Source organism: Pieris brassicae, chromosome 1 (genome assembly GCF_905147105.1).
Source record: "Pieris brassicae chromosome 1, ilPieBrab1.1, whole genome shotgun sequence".
NCBI lineage: Eukaryota > Metazoa > Arthropoda > Insecta > Lepidoptera > Pieridae > Pieris > Pieris brassicae.
Window position 1 is genome coordinate 20578726 of NC_059665.1, and position 14515 is coordinate 20593240.

The following is a 14515-nucleotide window of genomic DNA, read 5'->3' on the forward strand; positions in this document are numbered from 1 at the left end:
ATTTAACTACAAAAACCGTATACAAACGCTAAACAACCTAGCGGGGTAACGTTTGTTACGAAATATTACAAGTTACCTTATTACTATTTTTATATCCAAGGTGGAAATATATTACCCTCAAAAGTAGTATGGGTACACTGACTGGGGAAACCCCTAAAACCACCTCGGTTAGTTCTTACAAGGCCTCGTTAGTGGCTCCGCGGACGCTCTAGATTTGTACTGGTGAATTACAAGGCATCTTATTAATATATAATATTTCCATGGATATTGATTTGTTTTATAGTAAGGTTGCTTCTATATACATATAATATATATTTTTAACGAGACGTGAAAGAAATACCGTATATTATTGAGACGCCGATAAGACGCGGCAACTAGGCGCCAACGTCAGCTCATATTACTGTATTCGGAGTACAATATGTCCTTGGTATTTATTATCTATTTAGACCCTTGATAACTGAAAAATATTATGTAGTATTTGAATTAGTTTTAATAACAAGTCTGTTATATTGAACATCTAAGGCTGGTGCTCACCCCGGTGATCAGTCTTGTAACAACCAATGTTTTCGTTGGATAATTGGATTTTGAGTATTACCTAATGTACCATTAACTCTTAAGGCAAAATATGCATGCAAATGTGCCATCCGTAAATAAAAATACACCAAGAATCGTTCCCAGGACGGCGTTCGGGAATAACCAGTCAGAACACGCACTGTTGAGATGGCATTCAATATGGAAGCGCTAGTCACATGAAACTACTTGTGTGTACGGTTTAACACACCTTTGATCTATAGCTATTTTCCCGTTCATGTGATAGGTCAAGGCTCATTGGAAAATTCCAGCCTTGACATACCTTGTGTGGAAAACAAGCGATTTGGACCTATGTCGTTTCAAACGTATATTGTACTATAAACCTTTGATGGAGTTAAACTCGGTTTAGTATTTAGTAGTATTATATAAGAAAGAAATAACATTAATATTATTATTAACTTATAAATAAAATATTTCTATTGAAGTATAATATTTCTACATACAACATTGTAGATCTTCATTACAATCAGAATAAAGCAAACAATAATTTATCATTATAATATAATATAAAAAAAAATATATATACTAACTCGTCGATAAATATAAATATTGTCGTTATTTTATACATTTTTTTACAAACTATGTATGAAAGGGGCTGCTCTAATGTCTTTTGGTTTATCTACGCTCACTGCGTCTACTACAACACGTCGTAACTTCGTAGAGCTTTCGTATCCATGGTTACGAGACGCCACCGCAGCTTTCGCCTTTCACCCGCCCTCCCCAGTTCGCAACTACACTTCGTCCTGTGCAGATGCTTCTCTAGTTTAAATTTAATCGATGTTTTAATCGCTATTCGTCAACTTAAAAGTTTCGAAGTGTATGTTACAGTAATGTTTTGCGATAGCTAAAAGTACTTTGGATGCAGTTAATGTGTTTATGTGTGTGTGAGTCATGAAGGGTGCGTTTTTGGGAGCCAAAAGTACAAGGGGAACATGACTACACAGGAAGCTGCCGTGTTCACTGACAACGATGAGGATTTGGTAAGAACTTTTTGTTGGTTACGTAAGTAGCGGAATGGAATTGGGACCGGTCCAACTTTTTCGGTTACATAAATTCCATCTGCAGTCGTTTTGAGGTTGATTTAAGTGGTTTTAATAAATGCCAATTATCTACCAACTATTCTATATCAAAAATCTTCAATGGAGTTTTGGTGAATTGTAAAATTTGCTTATCGAATTCTTAGAAAGTATTAAATTCTCTGAATACTTCAATTTTGTTTGCTCGTTTTTATTTAATTTTAGTTATAGTTGCATGTTATTTCGAGTTTTTTTTTGTTTATTAATTATGCACTTCTTGTACTTTTTCCCTCTGTAGGTGTTTCTTTTTTTATCCTCCCATATTAGGGTTGCCTGGAAGAAATCACTTGTTAGCGATAAGGCCGCCTGTTGCCTAATAACTTATGTAACCATTCGATATATGGAGGCACGTTACCAAGTTAACTGGAATTCTCTTATAATGGTGGACTATTGTTGGAGCATTAAGAATAGCCCTCGACAACGGAGTCGGGCATGAAGATCTTATAAACAACATTTTTTTGGAAGTTGCCTGGAATAAATCACTTGTTAGCGATAAGGCCGCCTGTTGCCTAATAACTTATGTAACCTACTTACATTTTGTATTATATATATATATATATATATATATAAAATTATGTAATTTATGGTAACAAAGTATAAATAAATAAATATATTTTAATTATAATTCATTTATAAAAATCAAATTTTAATCACTTTTGTTCTCTACTGTTCGTACAAAAAGGTGGTTTACAAATATACCTTAAATTCAAACCGCAATACTTCGTGATACCCTAAACAAATAAAACATTAAATTTCTATATCAGTTATATAATTTAATAATGGCAATGTATGTCGTCTCATACTTTAGCTTTTAACCCTTCGTTGAAACGCATACATACATAGGCACAGTTGTTGAATTTAATAAGTAGCATAATTTAGAAAGAGCCGTACTTATTCTTCAAAGACTGGCAACGCACTTGCGAGCCATGGTGATTGTACATGGGCATTTATCACTTAACACCAGAGCCTCCTGCTCGTCAGCCTCCTATTACATAAAAAAAATATATCAAGCGAGCTTCTAGCTTTTATCAACATGAACAAACTATTATTATTTTTTACTTAGAAACTCGTTTTTGCATTGGAAAAGCGATTACCTATGTATAATGTATAAACGTATATAGATTGTTCTATTATAAAATATATTGGTGTCACGTGATATATTTGCAGGGAAAGTGTCAACAGACCCTCTGTTTGAATAGTGGGCACAATAAAATGTCTCCATTGTCTTTTGAGGCTGAATTCGGAGTAGTTTCGTCTTTATTACCATGATTTGTAGCTTTCGATATTAGATTTTCCAATAAAGTATTAAGATCGTTTGGTCGGGCACAGTTGATGTTGAGTACCATTTTACGGTTTAAGGGGTGCTTGGGCAGTGTTCAAATTAAACTAATATTTTTTTTTAAGTTCTTATATATCTTGAAAACAATGAACCTTCTAACAAATAAATAAAACACTCAAATATTTAGTTAGTTTTCATTGAATCTCTCATTATTCGAATAAAAAAGACGATGGTTCAAGCTATAGAGACGCTGCAACACATATTATATAAACTTAGTCTGAATTATAATCATAATAAAAGGACAAATACGCTTCTACGAGAAAACAAGACACGAGAGAATAGTTATTATGAAAATTACAGTGTCTGCTTACGAATTCAGCCCGCTACGAAGCTACAAACCTTAATGTCTGCTACGCTACGAAGAGCTACGTAAACTCGAGGAATAGCCAGATTTTTCTCATATTTTACCAAATGTATGATGTCTGAGGAATGTTTGTGTGTCAAAGAGGATCCATTGCTCCTAAAAGCGTAACAAAAGCGTAAGCGTTTGAAGTGAGAGCTGTCTACTCTCGTGCCTAATTTCATTAATTAACAAAATAATACGCAAGATATACATCAGGTTATACTAGACAAATTATAAAATCGCCGAAAATGTAGAGTTAGAGTTTCATTCACAGCAAATAAAAATCTTTTATTCTTTAAAAAAATATTATTCAAATTAAAAATATTGAAATTCATTGTATCATGTGTATAAACTGTACTAAAACTTAAAAGATTTTCGTACAACCGTGTTTGTTACTTTATTATCATATCATTTTGTTTCATTTCATATGTCAAGTGAAGCGTGGCGTAATGGTTGCATTTCCTTACCATTTCCATTTCCTTGTACACGAAAGCTTGAAGATCAAATAAGTGGCCTTGTTAGGGAATTGTTAAATTTAGATCTTTCTTTCTTAATTTTTTTTTAAACGCAAAAAACAAAATATTTTAATGTTACGTTACAACAGGTAAACGGGCAGGAATCTAGGCTTTTATTTATGTATCTATTTCGTGGTATTATTTATTGTAGAGGGACACAACGAATACAGGATATATCAAAATAAATAAAGGTTATAATTAGAGAAGTAACCTTTAATAGCTTCACAGATAAGAACAAAATATTACTTAATGAGAGTAGAAGTAACACGTGTAAGTATAGACAACGAGTTTTAAATGGCGCTTGAAAGTTGGCGTTACGAAAATAAATATATATTTCTTTAATAGGCGATCAGCATGAGCCTGAGGCTCATCGGTTTCCTTACGATGTTTTTTTTCATCGTACGAGCTACTGTTCATTTCAGACCTAGAAACAAACGTCCAGTTGTACACGAATTCAAGAAAAAAAATGAAAATATTTCTCTAGTTATTAATTTCTGTTAAAATGTAATTAAGAATTTTACTTTTAGTTTAGTTTGTGAAAAATTTGAGTATCATGTACAAAAGTGTAAATATACTTGTTCATGATTTATAAAGCGATATGATATATCAAAAATACTGTTCCTTAAAAATTCATAATATACAAAATGTAAATGAATTTTTTCACGAGAATAAAATCACAGGAGCGATAAATATTTTATTTCAACATGACCGAAATTGAAAAAGGAACGTTACGGTTTAACGTACAATCGTTTTAAATGTACAGTATGTATTTTAAAAGGATTTCATATACAGAATGTATTTTAAAGGGATTTCATAAATATACAGGGCATTGCACATAACTATTATTATAATAGCCTTTAATTCAGATGCTTTTAAACACGTTTCTATTACGATCTTCTTTTAGGTATCTGCGTGCCTTATTTGGCCTCCTTCAAATCCCGCAATTCCTCTGCACGTACCACCTACTGTTTTATATTTTGGTCTATTCACCTTCTAAGTTATTTTCCTCTTTTCGTGTACTGTACTATCGGTACCAGTTTAGTAATTTCTTGCTCAACTTTTCTGTACTTCTGTACTTTTGAACGTCACAATTTAACGGAACTTTTCATAGGCAATAAAGCAAAGCTTTTATAACTATAATTTTATGCGTAGATCGAGCGGTATTGGCCTAGTAATACCTAATAGAAAAAACATACAATCTCGAAATCAGTTACAGAATTCTGAGGCTCACATCTAAAAGGTTGTAAACTTGAAAGATTTTGGTCTTCTGAATCGAACACTAAGACCATCTGTTCTTTAAAAAAAATGTTTTAAACATACACCATGTACCACGAAATAATTGTAATCTAGTTACCAAGTGAAGCTTATATATGTTTATTGATATGTCAAGAAGTTTCACGAAACCTAAATTGCACAATTCATCTTTTAGTAAACTTTGAAGAGCTATATAATTTAACGTTAGATCGGTGTTATTCTAGCACCTGGGCACGCCACTCTTATTAATACAGTATGTTAAATTCTATATATTTTCGGTACAATAAATATTCGACATCAAAAGCACCTTGTATAAAAAGGAAATTAATCAAGTTTGACAAAGAGAATAACACTGTTCAAATCAATATACTTAAGTTTATAAATGGGAATGATTTAAAAAGATGGACACTTGAATCAACAAAATGGTCTCGCCCTACTGGAAAGGGATGTATTAAGATGAAATAACTTACTTAATTTGTTCGAACTATACACAGAAGTGCAGTGTTGGCGTAGTGTCTTCAGCGTAAGGGCCTCATAGCCTAGCGGTCTTTGGTAGGGTTGTACGGTACCGGGTGCGAGTGCTTAAACCGTACATGGAGGGCACGGTCGAATTTCTATAGTATGCAGTGGGCATCGAACTATAGAAAGGAGACTGTGTAGGTTTAGAATGTAGCAATACGTTCTAGGCCGAGGATGGAAATTACAAGTGGTCAGTAATTCAATAGAATGCCTGGCGAACCCCGAGGGCCCATCTTAAGGGCGTGTGAAGGGTTGAGGTGTTTTTAGTGGGTCGGGTCTCGCTACCCCTCTGAATAGCAGAGGGATTTGAGTGTAGACCCAGCCCCACAGTCCCCGCGTCAAGCTCGATATCCTTGGCGCGGGCCTGCGCAAGCGCATTTTCACCTCATACATAAAAAAAGTGTCTTCAGCGTGCGACTCTCATCCATCGACTCTGAGGTCGTAGGTCGTAGGTCGAGGTTTGATCCCCGGCTGTGCACCAAAAGATTTGCGCATTTAACATGAAGAACTGTGAAGAAAAACATTTTGAGAAAACCGGCTTGATTTAGACCCAAAGAATCGTCGGCGTGCATCAGGCACAGAAGGCTAATCACCTACTTGCCAATTGAAATGATCATAAAACAGATACAGATATCTGAGGCCTAGACCTAAAAAGTTTGTGGCGCCATCGATTTATTTATTGATTTTACTAACTAACCAATTGTATGGATTAATTATTAAAGCTTTAATAATAATAATGGTAAAACATTTTCTTGATGGTCTCAAGCAGGGCGCTTACTATATACTGGCAGTATGTCGTGTAGGTTTAAAAATAAAATGAATTTATTGTTTAAATAAATGAATAAAAATAAATTATATAAGTGTCGCACCCCAAAAAACATTTGGACCACAAGTTAATCTATTAAATGAATGTATTTATTCTGTCATTTTCTACATTCCCATTCATACAGCGTTGGATGTTCGCACCTACATGTAAATAAAAAAAGAATCTTTGCTGCCACAAGCGAACAAAAGCCTCCCCTTATGCATCACCCTGGGGCATAGGGGCGTACAATGAGGAAAATTACATTTCTGCTTTTGAGATATTTTTCGTTGAGATGTTTTCCTAAAGACGTTGAATTGATAAGTTTTGGAAAAAAGCGAATTTTGTTCGACGAATAAGTTTCAGAAATCAAATGTTGTAAAAAATCGTATATGTAAGAATTGTTTCGTGACCAATTTGAATAAAATAACATTGAACTTACATTATATTTATTCATAATTCCTAATTGCATGCGATTTAATATTTTTCCTTGAGAAAGTTTTTTCCTTCGTTCGTCTCAAAATATTAGGTTCTTACATATGAAATTGGCGTATTTCGTACTGGCCACTTTAATCACGATGTTCTCCTCTTTGGTAAGTAATTCCAAATTCAAATTTGTACAGCTATTTACTCATGTATTTGTGCTTCGATGACCGTCATTCATTTGTTTTTTTCTGTTTGCGTCACTCATTTTACAAAATGGAAAACTTAAAGTATCGCATTATTTACGAGTACGAGTTCCGCCGTGGCACTAGTGCTGCGGAAACGACTCGAAGGGTGAATGATGTGTATGGCGGTCATGTTGCAAAAGAAAACACAGTTCGTTTTTGGTTCCAACGTTTTCGTTCTGGAAATTTCGACCTGCAGAACATGCCCCGTGGACGGCCTGAGACCCAAGTTGATAATGAAGTATTGAAGGCTATTGTGCAAGCGGATCCATCGCAAACCACGTCCGAGTTAGCTGCAGGCTGCGGTGTTAGTGATAAAACTGTTTTAATTCATTTGAAGCAAATTGGGAAGATTAAAAAGCTTGAAAGGCCTCACGAAGCCTCACGAATTGACTGAAGCAAAACGGCAAACGCGCGTCGACTGCTGCGTTACATTACTGAACCGGCAAAATAATGAAGGTATTTTAAACCGAATCATTACCTGTGATGAAAAATGGATTCTTCACGATAATCGGAAGCGCTCAGCGCAATGGTTGGATCCTGGCCAGCCAGCCAAATCCTGCCCCAAGCGAAAATTAACCCCAAAAAGACACTTGTAAGCGTTTGGTGGACTAGTGCCGGTATTGTTCATTGCAGTTTTCTCAAATTTGGCCAGACTATTACGGCTGATATCTATTGTCAGCAATTGCAAACCATGATAGAAAAGCTAGCGGCTAAACAACCTAGGCTGGTCAATCGCTCCACGCCACTGCTACTTCACGACAACGCTAGACCACACACTGCACAACAGACGGCTACCAAATTAGAAGAGCTTCAATTAGAATGTCTAAGACATCCTCCGTACTCCCCGGACCTTGCTCCAACAGATTACCATTTTTTTCGAAATTTGGACAACTTCTTGCAAGGAAAAAATTTAACTCTGATTCCCGTCCGACTGGTTTTTTAGTAAAGGGATCAATGAACTACCTATGAGATGGCAAAAGTGTATAGAGAACAATGCTTCATACTTTGATTAATTAAATATATTATATTTAGTAAAATTCCTCCACAAAACGCCAATTTCATATGTAAGGACCTAATATATAGGTCAATTGTCTCCAGACGGAAAGTTCTCTTATTCTTGATAGCTCAGTAGCGATTAAATATATTAACTAAAAAAAGACTGTCGTTGTATAAGTTAATATTATTTAAATAATACTTACAATACGTCCTAATACGTCAATACGATTTAGGGGTTGAAGGAAAGATTGTACTGATTCTTAAAAGGTACTCTCCTTCTAACTATCTCCATTAACATCAGACGAGCATCCTACCCATTTGCCCCATGTTATACAAAAATGCTTCTTCACGACTAACAGCATTAATTACACCATAAACTAAAACTACAAAAGTGTTAATTAAATTCCTAAAGCCTTATCTTTCAACTCCTTTATGAATTTAAAAGCTACAAACTAAATCATAATTTTAAAATAGAAAATCTTATAAGTTTAATTGCATAATAATAAAAAAATTAAAAATGTACTTCACTTAAGTCCCTTTGTGAAATTCATCTCTTTGTATTAAGGCGTTTTCTTTGTTCGCCTTAATACTGGATTCAATGCAAACAACTGATGTAATGAGTGTTAATTTCTTTGTTATGAACGATACAAATCTAGGATTAAGCAATAGCATTTGATAATAAGATTTTATGATATTAAAAACTTTATTGAGTCACGGGATTACATACAAAGGTTCTTAATCTAATCATGCCCATTAGTAGGAAAACAACAACGTAAGTAGGGAATTTCATGGAGTGTTTTGTAGAATCGCAATATACAACGATTGCTCGTATGTAACTTTATAATAAACGATATAATAAAAGATAACTTTTTTACTCTATTTCCGCTTTGATGTTACAAATTAATTCAAGCAGCGATAAATAAACAAAACATAATACGTTGTACGTATTATCCATGATCTCGACAGTCAAGTACTTGTAATAAATTTGCACCAAAATGCACTTTTGGGTGCATAGCAAAGGCGGCTTAACACATTCTACCTCTAAATTTATATGTACCTATGTGAATTAGAAGTCGAAGTTAAAACCATTAATTAAAAATTAACCAACCAAAAGAAGAACTGGCAATAAACTCTCCGCCACTCTTTTTAATCGCCAAGTTTTTTGTTTTACACAATGTTCGTAAGGATCTGCAACCATTACACCATGTTCCACATGATTTCTTTAGTATTTAATAGTTACAGTTCACACATTCTCGTGGGAACAACACGCAAATGCATAGTCGAAATAATTACTAACATCACCGCATACACGAATTTAAGTGCGACTAGTCACCACAGGAACACCCGTTCACGAGTATGACGCATGGCCAGCCATCGGCCTCCTTGGATCCTTTCGACTCAACTGTTGTTAACTAATCACTTCATGTTATGTTAACATTGTAAATGTTGGAGCAATGACGTCACTGACAGCTGTCATTGTTATTAAATTGAACAGGTCTCATAAACTAACAACGTCATAGTCAGTTCAAACCGGTAATACTAGTGCTTTATTTGATTTTTCAATATTTCTAGATCCATAAATTAACGACTATTCAATGGTTGTGTACACAGTGTCACAGTAATAGTGATAATAATGTCATAACGAAAATGGCAGCTGAAAGTGACGCCATGGCTCTGACAAATACATAGTTATATAACATAATTAAAACAAAGAAAAAATTCTAATTCTAGCAATCATATTCAAGCATACAGTTGCATTTCATAAATCCGAAGAGTCCTCATTCCATTTGTGAAGCTTATTTAAATGTAAAACAGTATAACTTTATACAAATGACGCCCCCTAGCGGCCGTCCACAACTTGCAACGAGTTAACGTATTTCCCTAACGTACAGTCAAGTTGTAACGGAACTTTGCAATTAACTTACTCGGCTCCAGTTTGAGAGCTTATAAGCGAATATATAGAAGTGTGATCCTTGAAGTAATTATAAATTTAAATAATTTCTAGGAGTAAATTTATACTAAAAACAGAAATTGAATGTTCTGCCTGCGCATTTAATCATTTCTCTGTCCAAGGGAAGTAGTAATATCCCACTGGTTGAGTCCCACAACAAAGGAATCCACTGCGCTGGCCATGAGAGCTAATTCATACAAAATGTTTAGTTAAAGTGCCAAGGAACTTCAAAGGTTTTACCAAATTATCTAAGACAAATTTGTATTAATGTGAATGCAGAATATGGAAACAAAATCAAATTGTACCGATTATGATTGTACTTACACCACATTGGTGCAAATGAAGCATTATTTAATATTTATTTTAAACTTAAGACAATAGAAAAACAATATTAAATTGACTTTTTACAAAATAAACATAAAAAGTATTCGAAGTTTTAAATGTAGGAAAGCTCAGTATTCATAAATAAACGTCTTAAATTAATTAAAATACTTATTAATATAAAAAACTTAGATTACTTTAGATAATTAAAAATAAAATATACATGTTTTAAATGGATAATACTTTAAATTAAAATGTTTTAACTACTTAATTTATGTTCTAGAAATAAATATTCGCGTAGGTACGCATTTGCTTATCTTGTTTTGACTGACTGGACATACGTCACCTGTCATTTACAGAGGCAAACAAAGCCGATTAATCGATGTATGCACAAAGCAGCGTATAATCGATAGTTTAGGTAAATTTTGAGTGTTTGCATGTATTTGATATGAAGCATGACGTTAAAGTATAGAACAGGCGATATCACTGAACATACTGAGTTTGTTTCAGTCTCACTCACTTAGCCCTCCGCTCTATTCGTAAGAGGCTGCTAATATAACCGCAAAATAAAAAGTTATAATACGATGCACATTGCATAGGCAGAATGTGCCTGTGCCATGAAAAAATAATGCCTTCACTAATTAAATTGCTACCTTGAAGCGAACGCATTAAATTAAATGCGAATTTAGTTACAATGCACACATACAACGTCGTAGTAAAAGTCTTTTTTAATATTGTAATTCTTACCTATTGAACATTGCTACGAGATTTTTTTGCGATAACAAGTACAAGTAACAAGTAAGAGCAGTGTTGGCTTAGTGGCTTCAGCTGCGACTCTCATCCCTGAGGTCGTAGGTTCGACCCCCGGTTGTGCACCAATTAATTTTCTTTCTATGTGCGCATTGAACATTAGCTCGAACGGTGAAGGAAAACATCGTGAAGAAACCGGTTTGCCTTAGACCCTAAAAGTCGACGGCGTGCCTCTGGCACAAGAGGCTGATCATCTACTTGCCTATTCGATTATGATTATGAAACAGGACAGAAATGTGAGGCCCAGACCTAAAAAGGTTGTAGTGCCATTGATTTGTATTTTTATTTGTTAACAAGTATAAAAAATATGCCCGATATACAATGTTAAGATATTACAATAAATAAAGTTACCTCATGCAAACAGGGACACTGTTTTTAGGGTTGTCAAAGTTTGATTTATAATAGTTATTTTGTATAGCAAGAAATAAAAGCTGAAATTTTAAAATTATAGTGTATCGGATATTTTTGTTCAATTTAATTGTATGAAGTTTTGTATCTATTAAAGTCATTGTAATATTGTTCCGACTTGAAATATTAATTCAGCCTATTTACTCGAGAGATATAATAGTGCTTAAATGATTTATTTATATACAACAAACGGACAAAACGGACAAAGGGCTCGCAAGCTCGTTCTCGCTTACCCAATTTTCTTAAATGACCCTAATACAAGTAAGGATTAGATTCTTGGTCGAGGCTTATCACGAACTAAGACATATATCAAAATCAATTACGCTTTTATACACTGGACTACACTTAGCATTCAAGTCAAAGTCAAAATCGTTTATTCATGGGGATAACACAATGTACACTTATGAACGTAAAAAAATAAATACATAATAAATGCTTCTAATTTTACATTTTTTTTAAAACTTTGAATTTCTATTTTGAATATAAGAAAGTCACCCTCTATTCTATAGGAACCGATAGAGGGGGAAAACCACTTTCTCCCACTTTCCCATTTAGGGCTACAATACAAAAGGTTTGAGACCTTATGATCTCCAGTCGAACATAGTCAGGCCATGAATATATCAATTAACCAAAAAATACTAAGGTAATTGTGTCAAGGAAAAAGTTAAAATATTGTTGTCAGCCCTATAAGAAGGAAAGAGTCCCTAAAACAAACAGAGTTTGTTGTTTATTCATTTGGTATCGATCCGAGTCTACCCTCAGAATGTCGCTATTTAGTTTTCGGATTACTTTTTGCACGTACGTTCGCTTTGTAAGGTCTCAATTATTTCTCTTGGAAGACACAACATAAAATGTTTTTCGATTTCGAGAATGGATTGGCACAATATAATATAATTTTCTCATATAACATTAATTATATACCTAAACATTTTATAAAATTTTTGTAATACAAATAATTTAAGATTAGTTAAAAAATAATTGAATTTTTACATTAATATTATTAGACCAATGGTTTTACAAATGTCTGTTTTACTAATTTATAAACGATACATACAAATCAAATCAAAATATCATTAGTAGGTAACTTATGAATGTTAGAAAAAAGGTATGTTTCTAAATTTACATATACTGCCCCTTATATGAAGGTCGTAGATACGAGAAGAACTGGGAAAAAACTCTCCGTTACACGTATGAATGACCAAGTTTTTTACAAAACAATGGTAAAAAACATCAACGGTTAATAAAAAATAAATAAAAAAGCATTTTTATTTCTTACAAAAGAACAACCTTATTTTAATACTATTTATTACATAATAAATAAATATATTAAGAACATAAATTTACACAAAAACACTAATTTTCGGTTTATTAACAATTAACATCGACGGTTGTTAACAGTTAAGTAATGTAATGAAATGAAAAGCAAGAGGAAAGGCTTTTGTTATATATTTAACAAATTAAACGGACTAGTGAGTTGAGCCTTTTCTCATCCTTTGTGTCGAGATCACGGGGCCTTCAAAATTAAACCTTTCATATATTTATTTATTTATAAGTTCTAAAACAACCTATTAGCATCAAATTATAGAGGAAAATATGACATCACAAATTTTACACACATATACGTACACATCAATTATATTAGAACATAAGCAAGCAAGCCGAAACATTATAGAAGCAACCACAAAATATAAAGCAAAAAAATAATAAGAAGGAATAAAGAGGCAATGAAGTATTTATACTATATCGTTTTATCGTTGGTGTAATATTACGACACAAAGCTTTTACAAGGTTCTACCGTTCAAGCAATATTCTATGCTTGAAAAAGTAACCTACAATTTTATTACATTTATATAAAGCAAATTATTGCTTGCACTGGTTAATTTGTTAGATAGATTGATAGACCAATCTCCAATGATTCAATATCGAGCAATGATTAGGTATTTATTTAGGTATTATTTTTGTTGTAAATACATGGGATGTTTTATATGATTGCTCGATATGAAGCTCGAAAGCGGCATCAGGATTGGAAGCTTTTGAAGCTACTTTATAAGCTTCTATACACAAATAGAGACACTTATACCCGAAGTATTCAAATAAATAGTTCATCTATCGACGAATAGAGTCTTCCTTATGCGGAGAATTGATGTAATGAAGTGTATAAATTCTAAAGACAGAATGTAATAAAGCATTTCATATAACTAAATAGTTTCGTAAAACTTGTCAATGGCAGCCCGGTTGGGCTTTCAAAGCTATTTATACATGTCCCAAAACTTACACGAATATATGGAGCTAACAAGGTATCCCTTTTAACTGACGCTTGAGTGGTTTCGCTTTGTAGGAAAAAAATTATAATTAACAAATTTCATTAAATTTAGAATTTATTTTCTGGTCTTATCTAGGATAGAATTTAATTAAATTATGTTTTTTGGTTTGTGTTTGGTGTATTTCACAGAATGTTATACACGTGCCGTATCCGCTAAGGAAATTGATATTTAAAATACTGTGATGTTTCATGTTTGATTGATTGCCTTAAATAACGTAATCAAGTTAGATTCGTTGAAGAAGGTTTATTAAAAGGTCACGCATTTATTCCGGTTTTTCTTACTCGCGTAGAAGAAGAAAAAACAATATTAAAGAAGATAAATTGAAGTTCACATATTTAACCATATTACGGAATGTCAAGTAGTTTCTTTTAATAGTTCGTGTACATACTACACTAGATAACATTCTTTATTTTTAGTTCAGATCTTGGTATGTACTTTTCCTCCTATTAGTGGTTGAATTATTTAAAAACAAACTAAAGAAAAAGATTATTTAGCTGATTGCAAAATAATATAATAATTTGTGTATGATACTACGTACTTCCAAGTACGTGTAAAATTATATTTATCCTCAAAATAATCGGCAGCTATAAGTCAA

At 33.3% G+C, this 14515-nt stretch overlaps 1 protein-coding gene across 1 annotated transcript in view; it reads left to right on the forward strand.

The window, feature by feature from the left end:
- The first annotated feature begins 1504 nt into the window (after window positions 1-1504).
- Window positions 1505-14515, forward strand: part of LOC123711617 (transmembrane protein 151B-like) — a 40826-nt gene continuing 27815 nt past the window's right edge. Inside the window, exon 1 of the mRNA XM_045664244.1 lies at window positions 1505-1571. Coding sequence (XP_045520200.1) covers window positions 1524-1571 — 48 coding nt within the window. The 5' untranslated portion in view covers window positions 1505-1523. The remainder of the gene's footprint in view (window positions 1572-14515) is intronic.